Source organism: Stegastes partitus, unplaced genomic scaffold (genome assembly GCF_000690725.1).
Source record: "Stegastes partitus isolate 25-593 unplaced genomic scaffold, Stegastes_partitus-1.0.2 Scaffold645, whole genome shotgun sequence".
Lineage (NCBI taxonomy): Eukaryota > Metazoa > Chordata > Actinopteri > Pomacentridae > Stegastes > Stegastes partitus.
The window spans coordinates 299190-322038 of record NW_007578376.1 but is presented as its reverse complement, the minus strand read 5'-3'; the positions used below and the strand labels follow the sequence as shown (position 1 = coordinate 322038).

The following is a 22849-nucleotide window of genomic DNA, read 5'->3' as shown; positions in this document are numbered from 1 at the left end:
ACAACAAAATAATAATTAGCTAGCTTAAATCGCGAGTCTGTATATTTTAGAAACCAACAAGTTCGTATTCATAACGCAGCTGTGCGGACAACTATGTGGTGCGTTTATTTTATACACCAGGGTTTTCCGGAACACACTGCAGTCGCACAGTATTAAATTTCCCCAGCACACCTGACCTTGTGTTTTTTACTTTATTCGTATTAATTTCAAGTTAGTGAATAAACTGTAATTTGAAAACTTAAAAAACCCACATTGTGCTGCACCATAGAGTTTGTTGCTATAAAGCCCGCAGCCGATGAGCTCTCCGCTCACTTAACGAGCGGGCTTGTGAACATGTACACACAGAGTGAAAGGACCCAGCGCATCCACACGAGATGGAATAAAGCTGATTTTTCTTTTTATATGTATTAATAGTCGTTAGCAGGTTGGATATTCCTCCCGAAGAGTGAGTGTTTGATGCGGTTTGAACTTCTGACGGTAGAAGTACGTTTACTGTGGTGAGTGAAACAAACAGCTGTCATGCTTGATGCTGCAGCAGGGATGAGCTAGCTACAGGCTAGCTCAGGTAGCTGCAGTTGATGCAGCTCTGTTGTACATCTTTTTAAGCCAACCAGTGCAAAAACCGAGCGAGTTTTTGCAAAAACAATGTGTCATAATCCAAACTCATGCCATTTGTCAGTAGCGTTTTGTTTTCATTAAAATCAGTGCACACATTCAGTTCCGTTAACCTCATGTGTGTTAACAGACAGCAGTCCAGCCCTGTAAAATCCAAATATAGAAAAAGAGATCTTTAGTTTTTTCACGTTTTATTGAGCTTTGTGGAAATGTGATAATGTATATAATATATAAGCATCGTAAATATATGCTTAATACCACTATAACTACTAATTATAATTATATTACATATAGTTGTATTTTATGTGTTTGTGTGTGTAAGTTGGTTATTGATATAACACCATGTCATACATTGAGGTTATTCAAAGTGCTTTACAGGCAAATGTAGCAAAAATATAACGTGTGAAAGACAAAAGGTAAAAAGATAAAATGCAGAATACCCCAGGTAAAATCAATTTGTGTAATTTTGCAGCTGTAGCCCCTACAGGGCTAGACTGCAGCAATGAAGGCCAAGAAGAAGAAGCGACAGGATGACTTCCAGAAGGTCAAGCTGAAAGTGGGAAAGAAGAAGCCCAGAGCCGATAATGCCACCAACACCAACTTCCGCACGAAGGGAATCCATCTGTCTGAACAACTGAAGAGAGACACCAGTGGCCCCACAACACACAGACAGCTGGGAATCAATGTAAGTTATGTCTGCTCAGAAACATGGTACAAATTATGGTTGAAGGATCCGGTAAAAATATCTGGTTGTAATTTTTTTTTAAATGTCAAGCTTCTGTTCGATATTCACTGTGGAATAGATTTAAAACATGATGGAGCACTACCACATGATTAAACATCAAACGTGTGACTTTCACACAAGGAAACCACTCACATGACAGTTACAGCTCTGGGTGAGACATGCTGAAGACTTCCGAGGTGTGTCTTTGAAACAACAAGAGTTTATGTCAGTCAAACCACAGCATGCATGCCTGAATCATGTACTGATGAATGGGCATAAACGACACCTGAAAGTTTCAATCTGCTCAAATTAAATGAAACTGAATAACAACATGAGTCTTGTTGTTGATTAGATACACCTTGTGTATCCTAAATTCTAGCCTTTGACATCAGGTTGAAACCAGAAAAATCCTTTTTAGTACCACATTTTGTCTTTATTCTACATACTTTCTGCTTCCTCTCCAGGAGCTCCTGTCTCAGCTTCACCACTACAATGCCAACGTGAAACACAGTGCCTTGTTGGGTTTGAGAGAGTTGCTGTCCGTCAATCCGTCTCTATTAGAGCAGCATCTGTCACGGCTGCTCTCTGAAGTGGCAGCTGTTTTCACCGACAAGGATGGCAACGTTCGAGTGGCAGCTACGCGTGTGCTCAGGTTAGAGAAGCTAAAGCAGCGCTAAAATAAAGCACAACACAGTGAACAATTTTGTTTCTGTGTCAGTTAACAGATTGTCTCAATCTGCATTCAGGTTTATCGCGCAGTCTGTGCCTGCAGAGCGAGTGGCTCCGTTTTTCCCGCTCCTCAGTGCTCACCTGTCTTGTGCCATGACCCACATCGAGGCCGGCATCCAGCAGGACGCCATGAATGTCCTGGACGTGTTCCTGGAGCACTACCCGGCTCTGCTGGCTGCTCGGCCTGCAGTGCTGCTAACCAACTTCCTAGAGTTGATCTCTCACCGACAGAACAGCGGAGCAGCCAGAAAGGCTCAGGACGCCAAAGGTCGGACGTGGGCGCTGACAGTTAACCCGGACAGGGCTGTGAGCAGCCAGCAGTGGAGGCTTTCTGTGCTTCTCAGGTATGGAAGTCACATACACACAGATATACACAGAATCTGAAAAATCACACATTCATTCTGGACCTTAACGTTTTCTGCTGTTGTCTTTCAGGCTCGGGCGTTTTCTGCAGGCAGTAGTTGAAGAGAGACCAATGGGGGAGAGTGACATGTCCGCCCCTTCTGAGCGAGTGTTTGGTTCCAGCGGAGAGGGCCGCGTCACACCTCTGTATCTCAACTGGGAAGAGCTCATCTACAGCAAAGTCGGAGTTAGAGTGTACGAACATTCTGGTGCCAAACCAACACCTCGCTCCACCTTTAAACTCAGGTAAGACACCGCAGACCTCAGTAACCAAGACAGGCTTTAAATGAACACACAACTTCCAGAATATAACAAGAAGTGAGTACACCCCACTGTGCAACATCACTAAAATGTCAAGTGATTTGAAATTGCATCACCTTACCGTAACTTTTATGTTGAACAATTTAGTGTTTGCTGTTATTTAAAATCAAAAAACTACGAGTTTAGATGCACTATAGAAAAATACAGGCCTCACTGTCATATAAATTTAATGTTTTAATGTTTGCCACATTTTTCTTTTATTCTGTCCCTGCATAGGCCTGAGGTGGACCCAGGAGCTGCAGTAACTGAGGGTCTGGACTCAGCCGAGACCGTTCAGAGCTTTGCAGCTACGCTCGTGCCTCTGCTGCTGGAAGTGTGGGTTGAGGCCAGCACCGCTCACTGCCCATCGAACAGCACAGAAGGCGCTCACCTGCTCTCTCCAGACGCCATGTCAGTGATGTTCCAGGTCCTGACTATTCTGCAGCTGCTGAGGAAACTGGCCCCACAGCAGGAGCACCAGGATGCGCTGGTGAGAGGAGGCATGCACAGTTATCACTCATTGTGTTTTTTTGCTCAAGAAAATGAATTGACAGACAGTGTTGTCTTTGTTTAGGATGCGTGGTTCCGTAAAGAATATCTGGGAGATTTCAAGCAGCACTTCATGAAAAGCTTTCCTTACGGTACCTTGGACACACCCAAACCTAAAAAGAAAGTTGATCTCAAAAGGTAAGGAGTACCCGTGTTAGCACAACAATCAAACTGTTTTCTTTCACTTTTTGTCTTGGCTTTTTGATTAAAAATTGGCAGTTTAATAAAATCAATTCTCCATAGAATGTATGATCACTGCTGCAGTGTGGAGTTTTCACAAGTGTCCTTGATTTGTTTTCTGTCTACCAAATGTGTGCATCATGTTGCTTTTCATTTCTGCTCTAAGTAATGAGTTTTATTAAAAAAACATCAGAATCCAATGTGATGTGGAATCTGAAAATAACCATTTAATATGCAGGAATCATGTGGTTATGTCAAAAAATATTCATACCTATGACAAATTTTAATTTTAAATGAATTTTTATTTGACCAGTAGGTTTCTTTCTGGCTGGAGAAAGTGACAAAGGACAATAAGAAATTGTGTTAGAGATGCCAGTTTGTGTGGTGAACAAGAAGCTAGTACAACTTACAAAGAAAACTTTATTATTTTGATTTTTCAAGTTATGTGACTTGATCGGCTTTACTATTTTCTTTTTTGGCAAACAAAAAATACATGTGACAGCTTAAACCATATGGGGAAACAGTGTAAACTTTGTTAAACTACCTCTTTCTGTACCCGTGAGCATATTAAAGCACTAGTGAGTAACTTCCTCAAGAGTTTTAATCATGTCAGTGTTTGTTTGAGTTTTTAGGATAAAAAATAAGAACAGAAAAGTATTTCCAAGGCCCCAGCGAGATTTGAACTCGCGACCCCTGGTTTACAAGACCAGTGCTCTAACCACTGAGCTATGGAGCCTTTGTCATATTGAGATTTGTATGATCACTGTCATAAAGACAAGAAACGCGAACAGGTTTGGGTGTGGAGCTGCACTAGTTATAGGTGTGTCTCAGGCTTTGCTATGTTTGAATTCAGAAACTGTTTATGTCATCCACCCAGAAGAGTCCTACTGGTCAAAAAAACATTGACTGTGAATAATCGCTGATCTCTTTCTGTCCTCTCTGCAGGAGTAAACAGCCTGCAGCTGTTCTCGGTCTGACAGTGGAGCCCCTGGCCCTGAACATCACGCTCTGCCAGGTGATGGTGTCGCTCAGCCAGAAGCAGGGTCTGGGTCGAGAGGCGGACGGAGACTGGCTGACGCCGCTGAGGACGTTTGTCCGAGACACTCTGGGCAGCGCGGTGAAGCTGAGCTACAGGCAGCTGCACATGCTGCTGGGAACAGTGTGGAAGATGGTGCTCACACAGAGGAGCAAAAGTAAGGACGTGCTTCGTGTATCTCAGAATGTGTCTGATTTAATAAACACACCCTCAAACTGAAGAGATTTTAGTGTTTGTTTCGGTGTTTAAGTGTTGGGATCAGATACTAGCTTGCAAACTGAAGTGCATGTTTAATATCTGTACGTGTTTGTGTCTGTGCAGCAGTGACAGAAGACCTGCTGGCAGCCGTTTATATCTACTATAAGCAGAGGAACTTGTCTCTGCAGACACGATCTCTGCTGCTGTCTTTCTACAGCAAACTCTACCAGCAGGAGCAAGGACACACTCACATAGCCAGGTAAGCTTGTTTACAGTTCTTGTATGGTGTCATGGTAGCCACCACAGCAACCCCATCATTCAGCGTAGCTGGTAAAAACTTTAAGATTTTTTTTTGCTAAATTAAAACACAGTTTGTAATGGAAAACATGATATCTGTGCACAAAATGATTTTAGTCTTGCGCAGACAGACTCCACCTCTCATACTTGGTCAGTTTTTTCAGGGTTAAGAATTGTTAGCACAGATCAGTGAGTTAGTTTGGGGATGTGTTTGTTTATCCTGTAAAGCACAGGAAGAGTCAATGATGGTCATGTTTTGTACAGTCCACATTAAATGATGCCTTGCTCAAGGTAATTCATCCTTGACTGTGTCAGAGCACACAGAGCAAAGTCAAAAATCTGTTTTAAAGCTAAGATTGACTAATCAAGAATTAAAATTACAGAGATCAACATCGTCATTGTGACTTCACACTGTGACTAGTCTGAAGTTTTATTCCTACTTTTCTGTAACATCATTCTGACCAGTCGAAACCACAGTTTGAGATCTCTGTAATTCAGTTTGAACTTGACAGAATAACAGCTGCAGGTATCTCAAACATCATTATAACTAGTCTGAACTGTTCTGATGCTGCTGCTCGTGTGAGGCCTCCCGTTGGATGTCGGTCCAATAAAGCATTTAAACGGCGTTAGCAGAAGCAACAGCTGTGCTGGATTAATCGTTAGAACATGCAGTGCAATAAATGGAACTCATTTGCGTTTAGCGTTTGTAGAGAACAAGAGCTTCGTTCTTCAGAGGCTTGTGGTTGAAATGTACTAGAACTTCGGCCTCAGGCTGCTCTGACACGGTGGTGATACAGCTGTCATATGCAGTTACAGTTTTATACTGCGTTTGGCAAGAGAGTCGCTTCTGACTCACTGTAGCTTCAGACATAACTAAAGATATCTGTAACGTCATTTCACCGAATTACAACTCTGAATCAAGATCTCTGTCTACAAATAAATCTACAAAGTGATTCTGACTAATTGAAACTGAATGTGGGATATAAAAAGGGCAGCGTAGATATGTTGATTTGGGGCCATTAAGGACATCCATCCATCCATCCATTATACACCGCTTAATCCTCACTAGGGTTGTGGGGGGGCTGGAGTCTATCCCAGCTGACTTAGCGTGAAGGCAGGAGACACCCTGGACAGGTCACCAGTCTATCACAGGGCTACACTCAGAGACAGACAACCAAGCACACTCACATTCACACCTATAGACAATTTAGAATCACCAATTAACCTCAACATGTTTTTGGACTGACCTGTCCAGGGTGTCCCCTGACTTCGCCCTAAGTCAGCTGGGACAGGCTCCAGCCCCACCGCGACCCTAGTGAGGATTAAGCGGTGTATAGATAATGGATGGATGTTTTTGGACTGTGGGAGGAAGCCAGAGAACCCGGAGAGCACATGCAAACTCCTCGCAGAAAGATCCCAGGCGTCCTAACTGGGACATGAACCGGGGATCTTCTTGCTGCGAGGTGACAGTGCTAACCACCGAGCCATCTTGCAGCCCATCAAAGATATCTTTGACCAATAAGAGAGAGTTAAAATTGTATATATGTAAACCTGGACTCACAAAAAGTCTGAATTCAGCTGCAAATATCGACAGCGTGAGTTTTTAGGTCTCTGTAATGAGAAACGCGTAATTTGTCCCTTAAGAATTACAAAGTGGATGCAGGAAGAATTTAGCTACAAACATCTAGCTAGTTATTGTCATAATGGACTATAATAAAGAAATCTCTTGCTCTTTGAGGATCTTTGTCACAGTTGTGTCATTACACCGGGTTCACCTTTGTGTTTTATCCTCCCTCTGTCTCCCTGAAGGAGTAAGGTGCTGTGTCGATGGCTGGCATCTCTTCCTCTGCAGTTGTCCCAGCTGGGCCACCGTAACCCTGCACTCTCCGCACAGCTCCTGAGTTCCATCCAGGCTGCTGCTGCTCGAGGCAACAGAGACCTGCTCAACAGTCTGCAGACGCACGCCTGCAAGCTCTACGGTGAGCATGTTCATTCAGAGGCAAAGTGATCGTAGAGGGCTGCTTCTGTCATGTCACATACAGTTGTTGATGCCAGATGTGATTATGGGATCTAGATCACAACCTCATTTGAAAGGCTGATTATCACGAACAAAGGACACAAAACTGCTGTTGCTTATAAGCGTGTTTCACTTCCAGGCAAGGCCATGTAAAGGCCAGTTCATGATTTCTGCAACGCTGTGCGCACACTAATGCAGACTTTAATGCAGACAGTGGGGGCAAGATTCATCCTACAGTACGTACCGTCGTATTAAGTGTCATATCGAACACAGAAACACTCCCCTTGATGTTTATGACAGGTTGGGACCTTGCACTGCTGGTTGATGATTGAACTCTAGCACCATGTGTTGAGCACAGGATATCTGGGGATTTTAGAACTTCCCGCTGTGTTTTCACTCCACTGATGGAAAGCATCTCCTGCAACACCTACTTCAATTAAAGTTCTGCTGTTGATGACGTAAGGGTTTGTTTTGAGCACCATTTGTTATCTTAGCATATGTCCATCTAGCGTGTTTACTACTACTACTTGGGTATGTGAAGAAATTTATGTCAAACATACCCTCGCAGACATACAGAAAGCATGAATTGGCCTCAAGTATTGGCTTATCAGATGTTCTCTATCAGCTGGAAAATGCCCTATTCATTAATTCATTCAACCTTTATTTAAATCTCAAGGAATCAGTATGGCATGCCCTCATTTACAATGATTTCAAGAGTGCAATCAACAGAACAAATAGGCAACAATCAAAGCAGATAATGTTTAAAAGTGGTGTCGTCTGTGATCATGCGTTTACGTTGACCTACAGGTAGAGTTGGAGAGAGGAAAGAGGTGCTCTGCAGGTAAATCAGTACTCGTGGCTATAACTGCACATTAAAGACGAAAGCAACTCAGTGAAAATGTTACTGAAAAGCACAAGTCAGGGGATGGATACTAGAACATTTCCAAGTCATTGAATATCCCTCAGAGAGCAGGTCAATCTATCGTTAAGACAAGGAAGGAGGCCACAAAGACACCTATGACTTTCCCTCTGTGTTTTAGAATATAGTGCAGAAATGATAAAACACAATCCCTGCCTCAAATTATGGTTTCTGTTTCAATGGTCTTTATTTGAAAAACAATTAAATGAGATAAATACATTTATTCCTGGAAAAAGTAAGCAGTTCAATAGAGTACAGACTGCAGCAGCAATGGTCAAATTGGAAAATGTCAGTGGCCACAACCACCACATGTCCCCTAGGAGGCAGTAGAGCTCCACGCTTCCCATCCCAGACAACTTTGTAACACTGAACTGTAACTATGGGAGGAAAGCGCTCAGAGGATGGTCAGATACTGAGGCTGGTGTGTGACACAGGAGGCCAGCAGAGGAGGGGGGTGTTCTGATAGAAACTGCCGCAGAGCCAGCAATTCACCATCACAAGACTCCTTTTGTCTGAGGGCTTCTGACATCAGCATGTGCGTCAGAGACGGACAGAACACCACGCACACAGACACATTATCTGAGCCCTCACTGTAGTAGTTATGCCTTTCTGTTTGCCTTTTTTCTGCTGCGCCGGATATAGTCTGGTTTTCCACGTGTCATCCTCATTTTCTCAACAGAGCTCCATGTAATATACCTGGAGGGCGCAGTGCAGCGCTGCCTCGATATGTGACTTGTGGGTCTGTGTTTGTGTTCCACAGATCCACAGGAAGGAGTTGTGGTGCTATTACCAGCAGAGTCTCAGCAGCGAATGGTGCAGCTGCTCTACTTCCTGCCCAAGATGTCGCAGCCGCTCCTGGCCAATCTGAGCTGCTGCTGCACCGCCGGGCGAATCTCTGCCGGCCTGGCCGCCTCTCTGATTCGTATCGTACACCTTAGGTGAGCTTCAAAACCCCCTTTAGACACACGGAAAGCAGATGAACTCACTTTATTGATGTGTGTGTAAGAGATGTTTGACCAGATGGATCCCTCTACAGTTAAACTAATCAGGTATTGATGCCACCAGTAGGTTTGAAAGGGCTGGTAAATTTTAAAAAATAAAAATAAATCACTCGAATCACGTCATTCATCAGAGTGAGAAACTGTAAAAATGAAAATAATCCTTAGATTTTCAACTTCTGGACCGTTCTTGAACTTTTCATATTGTTATGCGCAGTTTATTGGAAAAATGAACCAAGTATTTAAGTAATATTTCATCCAAGTCACTTTACTCCTAAAAAAATATAGAACCAAATATAAAAAAACAGAAATATATTATTTACTCTAAACAGATTCTGTCAAAAAAATTCAAGTGTTCAACTTATTCCAAAACACTTTTCCAACTTTGAAACTTTGATTTTGTGTATCAAATGTTGACTTTTGTTTTAAATTTTTGGTTTGAAGTAAAGGAAGAAAAAAAAAAAAAATCAAAAACCAATAATATTTTCTGTGCCATGATTGGCTCAGGTGTGACCAACAGTCACATGACAAAAAAATCAGAGAATTTTTGACTGAACTGCAGGCAGTGTTTTCACTGAGCAGAAGGGAGACAAAGTGTGGTGACAGATTAGAGAGACTGGGAGGAAAACAAAACATATTTAACCAATAAAACAAATGCAGCTTGGTTCTTAAATGGTATACAGAAAAGGACACTATTGGCAAATTGTTGGAAGATACATTCAGCATCTTTTTAGAGCTGATATGTTCTTATAGGTTTTAAAATGTAAGTAGTGAAATATCTACGCCGTGTAGATCTACAATGTTTTTCCAGTATTTGTGGGAACCTGTGGCAACTTGGAAAAAATCCTCTACATGCTGATTCCAGTTTAAAAATTTTGTGGAGTAAATAATTACATAAATTCAACTTTTTTAAATTTTTATTTTTAAATGATTAATGGCATTGCAGCTGTGTTAAAGTGCACAGAAGACATTTCTGAGTTCTCTGTCCTTCTAGGAATGGTTGTCCTGTTTCCATAGAGGTGCAGGACTTTATATTGCAGTGAACAATGAGCCCACAGGAGTCAAAATAAAATCCCAGAGACTGCTTGGAGTTGAGAGAGTTAAAGCACCATCAGATGGCAGTGTTGCGCTTTCAGAGGAGTCGCTGACGTCTTACCTGCCTGTTGATCGGTGCTGATGTGAGCGTCCTGCACATTTGATATTCAGCTTACGGATGACAATAAAAACAGCTTTTTTCTTGTATTACTCATCCCCGGCTTACCTTTCCCCGCCATAGCGTGTTCATCTGTGACCTTTTTCTCGTGTCAGCGTGGCAGCGTTGGACACATTCGGAGCGCAGGGAGTGCTGAGTTCATATGGGATGGGATGTGTGCGGAGCGGCCGCAATACAAAGAGCTCTTTGGGAGGCTGGAATGCAGCATCGTCATGGAGTATCGAAGACACTGTCTGCATTCGCCTCCCGGGCTTCACAAAACACAATTATTCATACACATTTCCTACTGTTGCAGATCTACCCTCCCCTCGGGACACGGAAGAGTTTTTCATAACTGGCTTTGCGTGCGCGATCGTTCTCAGTTTTACTTTTACACAACACAAATACATGTAAGAGATGTGACTAATAAATCCATCCATCCATTATCTATACACCGCTTTATCCTCATTAGGGTCGCGGGGGGGCTGGAGCCTATCCCAGTCGACTTAGGGCGAAGGCAGGGGACACCGTGGACAGGTCGCCAGTCTATTGCAGGGCCTGACTAATAAATATATGACATTGTTACATGGAAATTGTTGTTTGGAATTGAAACCCCTGAACCCCATGTGTAGTTTCTGGGCATGTGGTCTTGCTGTGGTCTCATTTTTCACTGCAATATAAAGTCCTGCTCCTCTATGGAAGCAGAACGACCATGAAGAAAACAAACATTTTTAAAATACTTTCTAAATTAAAAATCAACATATGCCGCATTTTTGCACAGGTGTAACCAGTGGTAGAAAAAATGTTGCTCCACATATTATAGATATTTTACTACTTATATTTTGCAAACTCTGTTTTTCCCTCGACTCTGCACACCAGCTGTAGACACGTTTCACCATGCTGAGTGTATCTTCCAACAACTTGCTCCTCTTTTCACTGTTTCTGAGCCATGCTGCGTTTATTTCATTGCTGGAGCATGTTTTATCTTTAATTTGCTTCCACTTTGCTTGACTCCTCTGTGCTGCGTGTAAAATCAACCCTGCAGCTCATCTTAAAAACTCTCAGAATTTTTGTCAAGGCACGGTTGGTCACAGCTGAGTCAATCATCACCTCTTAGCTGTGACAAGGAGTGCAGAATTTTTCTTTTTTTGTCCAGAATGTGTTTAGTGCAAATTCTTTATTTTTGGCCAATTTCTGAATAAAGTGACTTTGACGATTTCAAGCATAGATTTTGTTAAGATTCCAAACCGAAACTGTCAGATGGGATTCAGGTGGTGACGGCTCAGTGGTTAAAGCTCGACACTGTAGATCAGAAGGTTGAGGGTTCGACCTTTAACTGCTGGGCCCTTGAGCAAGGCACTCTGACCCCAGACTCCTAACAAGTTTAACAGCCGAAACCAGTCAGTTCAGTGTAAAAAGCAAAAAAAAATAAAAAATTAAGAAGTAAAGAATTAAATTTTTTCCCTTTGTGGCTTTGAAAAATTACTTAAAATACCAATTAATCACTGGAATTGTGACAGATGATAAATTATGAAGTGAAGAATCAACATTTTCTGCCCACTCGACATTATTTTTTGTTTGTTTGTTTGTTTTATTATATGCATATGAGATAAAGTGAGCCAGGACAAACTGCACTGATTGGATGCGCTAACGTGCAGAAATTTCTACATAGTACAGATGGTAACTTAAGCTATCATCTTATTCAAGACCTCCAGTGATTAATCAATTAATTGTGTTATCAAAGTCCACTTTCTCAGATTCCAGCTTCTTAAATGTGAATATTTTCAGTTTTCTTTCCACCTTCATGACGGTGAACTGAATGTGTTTGGGTTGTGGACAGAACAAGACATTTGCCATCTTAGGTTTTGGGAGACAGATCGACTTCTGTTTACTATTTTATTGAACAACTCATCGGTTAATTGAGAAAATAACCATTAATGCAGTCCTAGCGCCTTGATGAGCTTCAATTTTTCTTTTGGTTTGCAGCAAACAAAAGTATATTTTACATTTCAAAGTCCATGACAACTATATAACATCCCTTAAAGTCCTCTGCCCTGTGAGCATCGGTTGCTCCTTCAAGTTTCTGAATAATGTTGGTGTTTAGTTTTCACCATTAAGGATAAAAACAATATGAAAAGGAAGTGTTATCAAGGCCCCAGCGAGATTTGAACTCGCGACCCCTGGTTTACAAGACCAGTGCTCTAACCACTGAGCTATGGGGCCTTTGATGATATTCATATTTGCGGATTATCGATATAAAGACATCTAACCTGTACAGGTACGTGTGGAACTCAACCAGATCGACCAGTTGCAGGTGTGTCTCAGACTGTGTTACGCAGCAGCAGCTTGTTGAAATCTGAAACTCTTCTCACGTCATCATCATCTGGGGTATACAAAAAGACAGTAAAGTATTTAAAAAAGAATAATAAAGAAGTCCAAAAGTTTAAAATCTGACAGTTCTTTCTGTTTTTACAGTATGCTGCTGTGGTAAAAGGGGTAATTTTGATGATTTTTGTTTTTTTGAACCTGCATTTTGGAGTCAAGTGCAACATTTTTAACACTTCTATACTGTTTTGGGGCAAATTTGACCCGTTTTGACATCTGACAGCAGTAAAAACACCCTAAATGTAATTCTTTTAGCCTGAAATGTAAAGAATTTTCCTAAAGTGACCCAAAATACACAAAAAGGAAAATATGTAGTACAGGTGCTACAGATTTTTGTCCACTGAGGCTGTTTTGGGTCAAATTCGACCCGTATATCCATTGAGATGGACTTTAGATCTACCAGTGTGGCATGAGTCAAGGAAAATCTGTGAAATTGTGAATCTGTACAGGCCATGTTTTATGTGTGTTTTTTAAAAATTTTGATTTATTAATGTGACACATATTCAGACATTCTAAATAGATCTGTAGTTTCAAATTTGGTATAGACACTGACTATGAGGGAATTCTTGACAGGAATTCTTCACAAAATTGACCCGACCCTTCCTGTGAAGGCATAAACTATGAACATTATTTAGGGGTTAGGAGTTGCATGGGTTACAAGCTGTACAAACATTTATTGCTCAGACAGATGTGGCCTGCCAGCTTTGCGTCTAACGCCGACTGTGTCCTCCAGGTCGTCCCTGAGTGGCTGGTCGGTCGGCAGCCAGGAAGCGGCCCTGCAGGACGTCGACTACATCAGCTTTTTGTTCTCCACCCTCATCGGCTTCTCGTCCGAGCACCTTGAGTCGCTGCAGGAGGACGACAGCGCCCTGCCTCCGTCGCCTCTGTCGCCCCTCAGCCTCTACCCGACGCCGCTGGAGCAGTTCACCCACCACTGGGACGTCGTCGAGGTACACAACACTCTCCTCCAACCCCAAAAACCTTTCAGAAGTGAGTTTAGCGGCGGCTTGCAGGTGGAGGAGGATTGTTTTGAAAAAGTGTTGATATTCTGGACACAGCTGTGGTCTTTCAGTCCCCCCTGGACTCTCTCTGTCTCTCATATAGAGCTCAGAGGGTGGAAGCTTTATCGTGGCACTCCGACTGAGAGGGGAACCTTTATCGCGTTGCGCAGGTTGGAGATGCGTGGTTATCGGGCATAGTGGATATGCACAAATGCTAATGAGAGCCCATGGCATGATGGGAGAGTGACATTTCTGCGCAGAAATTACCGTTAACGTAACTATGCCCCGGGGCAAGTGTGTGTGAGCAAGTGGGGGGCTTATAATCACTAATTCAGCTCCTCAATTAAGGCCTCAGATCCTGCCTCTCTCATCTCCCTGTCTGAGTCAATCACAGGCGAGTGGCGCGAAGGAGGAGGGAGGTGGCGGCGATGGGGGTGGGGGGGGGACGGCATTAAGGGACGGACTGTGTCAGCTCTGGTTGGACTAATGAGACGGGATTGTTTTTAATGACGGGGAGAATGCCAACAGGTGCACCGTTCAGACACACACTGGCCTCGGCACACGCACACACACACACCTCAATTTGATAAAAGCTAATGAGAAATTTGGTTTGGATTTCAAGTTAATGAGGGAAAGCGAAGCCTTATTTTTCACTTTTAAAAAGTTCTGGTGGCGTGGCGGCTTTTCGCGCCTGAAACCAAACTTCCTCGTCTCCGTTTCTTCACATTTAGACGCCGCTTTTGTTTGTCGAATCAAAGCTTTGTCATCATCTAGACGCGAGCTGCAACAAATAATCGATTCGTTGTCAACTATTGAATCAACGGTCAACTGTTTTGATAATCGATTCATTTTATTTTATTTTTTTTTTAAAACTCTAAGCTCTCTGATTGTAGCTTCATAAATGTGAATATGTTTTGATTTCTTTTCTCTTCTGTGACAGTAAATTCCACCATTTTTATATTTTATAGACCGAAAAAATAATAATTTAATCAAGAAAATAGAAGATACATCAGTCGACGATGTAAACAATGAAAAACGACGACAGAGCCCAACAGAACACATTCAGATACCTTGTTTTGTCCAACTAACAACCAGAAATTCTCACTTCAGTATTAAAACACAGAAAATAAAAAGAAGTAGAAATGAAAATCACTTAGTTTTCCCCCTTTTTGCTTTAGAAAATTACTTAAACTTGACCAATTGACCACAAAAGCTGTTACAGACGATAAATCAATACATTAGTTTTGCTCAACAGTTGTATGCATATAAGATAAAAATAAACTGTCCTGATTAGATGTGATAAAGTGAAATTCCACATGGTAAAGATAAGTAATAAAAAAACTAGGATTTTCTACTCGAACTGCATCGATTAATCAGTTCGTTTTGTGGTTTCTTTCCTCCTTTATGACAGTAAACTTCATGTCTTTGGGTTGGGGACAAAATGAGGCGTTTGTTCATCTTTGGGAAACCGTGATCAACATTTGTTTTACTTTTTTGTGCGAACAGCTAATTGATTAATCGAAAAATTGATTGACGTATTTATCAACTGTGGAAAAATAATCGTTAGCTGCGGTCTTAGTGGCTTGATGAGCTTCATTCTTTTCTTTTAACGCTAACAAAGATACTTTTTACATCTCAAACTCGACAACAAATATACATTTCTGTCTGTGAGCATCAGGTGTCGGCATTATTCGGCTCCTACAAGTTCTTCGATCACCTGGGTGTCTGTTTATGAACATTTAAGATGCAAAATACAATTTAAAAACATTATCTAGGCCCCAGCGAGAATTGAACTCGTGACCCCTGGTTTACAAGACCAGTGCTCTAACCACTGAGCTATAGGGCCCTTGATGTAGCATATGCTCATGGGTTGTCAATATAAAGACATCCAACCTGTGCAGGTATGTGTGGAACCTGACTAGATGGACCAGTTACAGGTGTGTCTCAGGCTTTGTCAGGCAGCAGCAGCTAGTCATCGTCAGAAACTCTTCATGTGACGTCACCTTTGTGAACCACAGATCCACATTTTGTTCTACTTTGTAGATCAAATCAATTAATCAAGACAACCTATCAACAGGGAAAATGATAATTAGCCCAAATATGTAGAAATGCATTGCTTCTGTTGTGCTGTTCTTGTATAACTGTGGTTAATAAATGCAGGTTTAAGCTGTTTTGAGAAAGAAGTTTTCCTGTAATTCGTTTTTTAATCATCTCTGATTTTTATTTTTTAAAATTTTCTTTGTATCTGCTGTCGTCAAATTCTAGAAATCGATCTCAATATTTTTTTTATTCCAGAAATTATTAAAACTAATCTGTATGTCACTGGTTTAAATGTCCTCAGTAGCCTTTTGGTATGCTCTTTTGTGTGTGTGTGTTTTTTTTTTTTTTCTTTTTTAGAGGTTTCCGTCAAAAAATCTGTGAAGAAAATCTTTCAACAGTCCGACTGTAACCACAAAGCATCTGTTTTGGAATCACTGTGGCTGCACTGCTCAAATTCTGTCATTTGTAAGCTGCAAACATGTTTTATGGATATTTATTTTATGGATCTTTTTCGATTCGTAGGAAGTGTGCCACTGCCTGGAAATGCTGGGCTCAAAGTCGCAGTGCTTCGACATCGTGCAAAACGGCGTTTGCAAATACCTGGTAGGAAACTGTTTTCTGTTTGTCAGCCACAGTGAGTTTAATTGTACTATCTGTGCATGTAGTATTGAAGAAACCATCATGTTTGTGTGTCAGACCAAGCTGGGGGTGGTTCCTGACAGCATGGCGGCCGGACTGCTGAGAGCTGTGTCCAGACTGCTGGATCTGTCCGTCCTGCCGCTAGAACCCGTGCTGCGATTCCTGTCTCAGTGCTGCCTCAGTCTGCTGGCGCTGCTGGTCACCCTGCAGCCGGCTGAAACCAACCACAAAAGGTGTGTTTGAAAACTACTTGGAAATTATGATGTAGAATTTTGACTTTAACCCTCTGAAACCCCAGGCAGATACTGGGCGTTGTTTTGCTCCTGTCACATTTTTCCTCTCTGTGGGATCATTTTTCACTGCAATATGAAGTCCTGCACCTCTATGGAAACAACACAATCATGGCCACAAGTAGAGAGAACTCAGAAATGTCTTCTGTGCAGAATGACACAGTTATAAGGACAGACATAATTTTATAAAAGGCATTTCCAACTCAGCACTGTTGCCCCGCAGCTAGAAGGTCGCCGGTTCGGGTCCTGGTGAGGACACCCGGATCTTTCTGCGTGGAGTTTGCATGTTCTCTCCATGCAGCGTGGGTTCTCTCCGGGTTCTCTGGCTTCCTCCCACAAGGTCCAAAAACATGTTGAGGTTAATTGGTGATTCTAAATTGTCCATAGGTGTGAATGTGAGTGTGCTTGGTTGTCTGTCTCTAAGTGTAGCCCTGTGATAGACTGGTGACCTGTCCAGGTGTCCCCTGCCTTCACCCTGAGTCAGCTGGGATAGACTCCAGCCCCCCACGACCCTAGTGAGGATTAAGTGGTGTATAGATAATGGATGGATGGATTTCCAACTCGCGCTTCAACTATAGAAAGATGTTTCACTGTGCTGAATGAGTCATCTAACAACGTGCTCCTCTGTATACAGTTTTTGAGCCATGCCATATTTATTTTATCGCTCAAGTATGTTTTATTTTGCTCCCAATCTCTGTAATCTGTTTCCATACCTGTCTACTATCTGATTTGCATAAACACATCCTGCAGTTCAGCCAACAACTCTGAATTTTTGTGAGTTGACTGTTACTTGTGCCTGAGTCTCTCCTGGCTTTTCAGTTGTGCTGAGGAACGCAGAATTTGTAGGTTTTTTTTTACAGAATCTGGTTAGACCAATCAGTGCATTTAGACGTGTAGACTAGAAAGATTTTGATGAAAGGGCAAAACATTAGGCTCAGATTTGGTTAATTTTACCAACTGAACATCACACGATTAGTTCAAGAACAATCTGATAGTAGAAAATTTAATGATTCTTTATGGGGTTTTTTTGGGTTTTTTTTAGTTTCTAATTCAGAAAATTTGGCTTTTTTAAGATAACATACACAGTTTTGTGGCTCAGGTTGGTTCTAATAGCTGTTTACTGATGTCAGGTGATGGATTTATGTCTAACATTTGGATCTAACACTCTCTTGTGCCACATTTGCAGGGATGCCATCTGGGGCGCCTGTGTGACGGCGCTGGGCAGCGTTCCTCGCCTGCTGCGGATGGTTTTGCAGTTGCTGCGCGTTAGCGAACTGAACGAGGAGGAACTGCCGCAGCTCGGACAGATTCTCTCGATGCTGCTGCAGCACACGTCGCTTCACAACCAGCTGCTGGCCAACACTGCTCTGTTGCAGGAGATCATACAGCACCTCACGGTAAGCACACAGCACCCTTGCACTTGGTAAGGATTCCACATTGTGCCCCTTTTCAGTAAATTATTGAAAGTCTTGTGTGTTCCCTCTCAATTTTTCTGCTTTAAAACATTGCAAAAAATGTTTAAATGCACGATGATTGTGTAACTCCTGGTTTCAGTCCTGTTCTAAACGAGCTGTTTCAGTGTCTGGAGCTTAAGTGTAGTTAAAATGCTGCTGGCCACGCCCTCTTCAGGAAGTAGACTGTCTCTGTGGCACGACAGGCAACTGCAGACATAAATGAGTGCGACCAGAACTTTGTGTCTCTCCAAGCGACCAATTTATAGTAATATCTCAGAATTCACAGCAGAGTTGTTTCTAACTTTTCCTAATTGTGCGTTTTTCAGAAGAACAGGAGCTGGTTTGTTGTAATTGGCTGTGTTTCAGTCACTATTTCATCCTCGTTCTGCTGTCTGACAACCGAAGCACAAAAATATGTAAATGAGAACAGCTTATGTGAGAATTCAGCTGTAATAAAATGCAGTTTATGTGAGCACAGAGAGCAGGAGAGAAGCAAACAGAACAGAACAGAGCAGCTGCTGAGTTTAGGTTGAACTGAAACACAGCTGATGAAAACACAGTAACCCAGCCAGTCCTTGTTTATTGGCTTCGAATTAAACTTTGCACCGTCTTTAAATATCCATCAGTGTTACCTGTGGTCACGCACACAAATTAGCCACACAGCATGCTAACACTAAGGAGTTATTCTTTATTCGGTTGATGTGAAAAATAAGCCTAAACTTGCTTTATTCTGCACGTCTTATTTAAAACATTTGCCAAAAATAGCAACTGAAGCTGTGAAAAACTAAAAAAATCCACCGACCTCGATGCAAACAAGCAGAACACTGACTCAGCTGAGATCACGAGTCACATGGCAAACATTCTGGGACTTGGAATTACTAAAACTAATGGTAGTGTTAGCCATACTAGCCACACAACTTGTTGTGGTTGCCATCAATAATAAAAGTTAGCCACTAGATCTTCAGTTTCTCAGATGCTGGGAGTGCATGAGGACTCTTGTGTTCACTTTTGCAGCCAACAGCAGAATGTTTGGTGAACTTTGCTTGTTGCTGACAGATTTTAACCCTATTCAGGACTTTTTGGGTCTTTTGGACCCCAGGCCATTTGGTTCAGGTGACCAGTATTGTTTTTAAAATACATCAATTTATCAGAAAATGTATTTAACATCGTATACAAGTCTATAATCAATACCAACAAATATTTTGCACATATTCTTTCTTGGGGTCCAGTGAACCCCAAAAGACCTTCTACGTGTGGAAACATGAAAGTCCTGAATAGGGTTAAAGTTAGCAGAAGCAAAACTAAATAAACCTGGTGGACTAAGATGCAGTGAAGGTGCAGAATTATACGTAATAACTGGATACAATTCTTACTGACTTGGAGGTTATCTAGTTGACGAATGGAAGAAGTAAATGTCTTCGTTTTTATTTTACACCTCCAGGTTTTTAAGACACACGAGGCCCAAAATAAATGGATTTTCACCATGTGAGACGTTTACAGATGCTAATCAGCCTTCGTTAGAGGCTGATCCCCTGCTTACACTCGGTGTTTGTGTTTTTCAGAGGTATTCCCGCGGCGCGACCAGGGAGCAGTGGCTGACCGACCTGCTCTACTGTTACAGCGTCACCGTCGCTCACGGCTCCTCGGCTCATCGTGGAAATCTGGGCCTTCGAGACATGTACTGACCCGGCAGCACCCGGTGTGTTCCCTCTCACAGACATCTCACAGACTCAACACAGAGCTCAGTAGTGACAAAGCACACAGAAAGAGATACAGCGGGATGTTTTCTGTTAAAAAATACTCCACTTTCTTGTTTTAGGAACTCTTTTCTGTGTCTGTTTACTGCTTCATTCTTGGCCTGGAGGTTGTTTGTTCCATTTGCTTAAACGCAGCGCTTTCTTGTTTACCTGTAACTTTGGATAAAAAAAAGAAAGAAACTAAAATGGGAAAAAAAAACAGAATAAAAGTGCAAATGAAAGTTCAGTTTGTTTTGTTTGTTTCTTTTCTTTTTTTTTTGTTTTTTTTTTACATAACACAAGAAACACTGAAGTATGTACAGTGGTCCTCAAATGTATTCATCTCCTTCCATTAAAGAAAAGGCAAAATTCACAGTAGTCACTCAGATAACTAGAAACTGAAAAAAGTATTAATAAATAAAAATTTGCTAAATTATAATTTAGTGAAATAAGACATTGCTTTTGAATTGCGGTTGAAAAGAATAATTAAAACAAACAAACAAACAAAAACTGTCCTGGACAAATTAGAGCACTTTGCTGATGAGCAGTGGGTCAGAATATCTGTCAACAGGTGCAGAAGTCTGACTGAGAGTTACAGAAAACACTTGATGGCAGTGATTGGCTCAAAGGGTTGTTCAACTAAATATAGTGTGTGTGTGTGTGTGTTCTTTTTTAAATATATTTCTGTTGAACCACAATTCAAAAGCAACGTCATGATTTTCATTATTTTCTGTTTATTATTGCTCTTCTCAATTTCAACTTATTTCAGTGACAGCTGTTTTTTTCCCCTTCTTTAATCGGAGGGTATGAATACATCTGAGGACAACTGTATTTATTAAAAAAAATACACAATCTGGGATACTTTTGTGCAAATATAGTAACAGAAAAACAACTGCATTGTTCAGAGAGAAAGCACTTAAAGACTGGTGTGACGGTCATTTTTATTTTTATTTTTTTGGGATTATTCAATTCGTTGTTCCGTCTATAAAATGTCAGAAATTTGTGATAAAGGGTCGGTGTTTCCCAAAGCACAAAATGACAAATGTCTTAATTTGTCCAGAACCTAAATATATTCAGTTTATTGTCATAGAGGAGGAAAGAACTGCTTTGTTCTTAGCCCTGTGATTGTTCTCTTTAAGTATTTTTGTTGCTGGACATGGAGCTTTCTCAGGTAACTAGTGACTTTAGAATAAAATAAAAACAACTAAAATGGGGAAAGAAGAACAGAATAAAGACAAAACAAAGTGCAGTTTCTTTTTTTTTCAGTTTTTATTTTATTCTTTTTTTTTTTACAGAAAGAAAGAAACACTGAGGTATGTATTTATAAAAATGACACAATAGGGGTTATTTTTGTGCAAATATAGCGCAGGAGAAAAAAAACAAAAAAAACAACTGCATAGTTCAGAAATGCATGTTTCTCTTGAGGGGGAAAGCACTTAAAGACCAGACCGGTGTGTATAGTGTGGTGTGTGTTTGTGTGTGTTTTTGTGTGTCGGCAGCTGCAGGTGGGCTATCTGTATGACCGGCTGTTGATAGACCGCCTCATTCTCCACAACGGGAGGAAAGGTTATCTCAGTGTGTGTGCGGGAGCGGCGTACAGCGAGGGCGACCGAGTGTGTATGTGTTCCTTCCACAATGGATGAAAGGTTATCTTTTACACACACCGTTTCTGTAGACTTAACCCCACCCCGTGAGGTCATGGCTCTGATGTCACGCCGGGCTTAATTTTAGAAATCTCGGCGCATTGAGCGAACAATGCGCGGAGTAATTCTATAGAGCCGAGAGCCGCCGGCCAGCTGAGAAAACATCAAAGGTGTGCGTTTTTTCAGTGTTTTCCGCGGCCTCTCGTCCCCTGTCCTGCGCTGTGAGGCCTCAGGTGGTAGGAGTACTGCTTGGCTTGGTGCACGGCGTCCGTCAGGGGCACGCAGTCGATGCCGCTCACTGGGAAATAAACGAGAGCAGGAAATTTAGGAGCTCGTTCCGAGCGGAAAACAGTTTGCGAATGTGCATTCACTTACACTGGCTCTGGGTGCGTAGAGGTAAATCCAGGAGCAGCTGAGACTGAGAACCCCGAAAGGAACGTCCACGCCTGGACACGGAGCTACCTGAAGGATGAAAATGTTTGGATCGTAAATGATTACATAACTGTTGGTGATTTCAGCTGTCTAGTGCTGCAGAGACACACCTGAAGTATGCTCCACACCCAAACCTGCTCTGCTTCGTCGTCTTTGTCTTGATGATCACCTTCTGCCCAACCACCAAGGGCCCTATAGCTCAGAGGTTAGAGCACTGGTCTTGTAAACCAGGGGTCGCGAGTTCAATTCTCGCTGGGGCCTAGATAATGTTTTTTAATTGAATTTTTCATCTTAAATGTTCTCAAACAAACACCCAGGTGATCGAGGAACTTGTAGGAGCCGAATAGTGCCGACACCTGACGCTCACAGACAGGAATTTACATTTCTTGCCGAGATTGACGTGTCAAAAGTTGTTTTGTTAGCGTTAAAACAATGAAGCTAATGATTATTTTTCACAGTCGATAGATATGTCGGTCGATTTTTCGATTAATCACTTAGTTGTTGGGTCAAAAAAATAAAACAAATGTTGATCACGGTTTCCCAAAGATGAAAAAAACGCCTCGTTTTGTCCCCAATCCAAAGACATGAAGTTTACTGTCACAAAGGAGGAAAGAACCCATAAACTGAACTGATTAATCGATGTAGTTCTAGTAGAAAATCCTAGTTTTTTCATGAAGTTACTCATCTTTGCCATGCAGGAATTATTTCACTTTATCACATCTATATCAGTATAGTTTACTTTTATCTTATTTTCATACAGCTGAACAAAAAAAAACCTCATGTAAAGGTTTTGTAAAGCAGGGGTCACTGGGGCCGAAATAGTGTTTTTAAATAAACTCCCAGCTAATTCAGAAACTTGAACCCTGACTCTGCTACTCGATGCTCACAGACAGAAGCTGAGCAGCTTCAATGTTTCTCACACAGCTGGAGCTTTAAAAAACTAAAGAATGAAGCCGATCAGGTCACGACGTTTACTTTCACTGTCAATTTTTTTTCAATTCGTCATTTGGTTTGTAAAATGTCAGAAGATGGTGGAAATGATGAAAGATGTTCAGTTAAATGTTGCAGAGTAG

The 22849-nt window shown here is 41.7% G+C and overlaps 2 protein-coding genes and 4 non-coding genes across 8 annotated transcripts in view; 2 read left to right on the top strand and 4 right to left on the bottom strand.

Annotated features, from left to right (window-relative positions):
* Positions 1-318: 318 nt before the first annotated feature.
* On the top strand, positions 319-19948 carry tex10 (testis expressed 10). The gene is made up of 16 exons (XM_008289920.1): positions 319-497; positions 1088-1300; positions 1804-1991; positions 2086-2412; positions 2504-2716; positions 3008-3260; positions 3345-3457; positions 4445-4692; positions 4857-4992; positions 6840-7009; positions 8727-8904; positions 13275-13491; positions 16105-16185; positions 16279-16454; positions 17698-17908; positions 19528-19948. The coding sequence occupies exons 2-16, from the start codon at positions 1118-1120 to the stop codon at positions 19648-19650; spliced, it is 2817 nt and encodes a 938-aa protein (XP_008288142.1). The 5' UTR covers positions 319-497; positions 1088-1117; the 3' UTR covers positions 19651-19948.
* On the bottom strand, positions 4163-4235 carry trnat-ugu (transfer RNA threonine (anticodon UGU)). Its single transcript has one exon. It is a non-coding gene; the product is annotated as a tRNA-Thr (tRNA).
* On the bottom strand, positions 12307-12379 carry trnat-ugu (transfer RNA threonine (anticodon UGU)). Its single transcript has one exon. It is a non-coding gene; the product is annotated as a tRNA-Thr (tRNA).
* trnat-ugu (transfer RNA threonine (anticodon UGU)) lies at positions 15316-15388 on the bottom strand. Its single transcript has one exon. It is a non-coding gene; the product is annotated as a tRNA-Thr (tRNA).
* Positions 19949-21029: 1081 nt separating the features above from the next.
* invs (inversin) overlaps positions 21030-22849 on the bottom strand; it is a 41730-nt gene continuing 39910 nt past the window's right edge. For all 3 annotated transcript variants that reach the window (XM_008289917.1, XM_008289918.1, XM_008289919.1), the window contains exons 18-19: positions 21720-21806; positions 21030-21642 (exon numbers count right to left, since the gene is read on the bottom strand). In XM_008289917.1, coding sequence (XP_008288139.1) covers positions 21527-21642; positions 21720-21806 — 203 coding nt within the window. In that variant the 3' untranslated portion in view covers positions 21030-21526. The remainder of the gene's footprint in view (positions 21643-21719; positions 21807-22849) is intronic.
* Positions 21965-22037, top strand: trnat-ugu (transfer RNA threonine (anticodon UGU)). The gene has a single exon. It is a non-coding gene; the product is annotated as a tRNA-Thr (tRNA).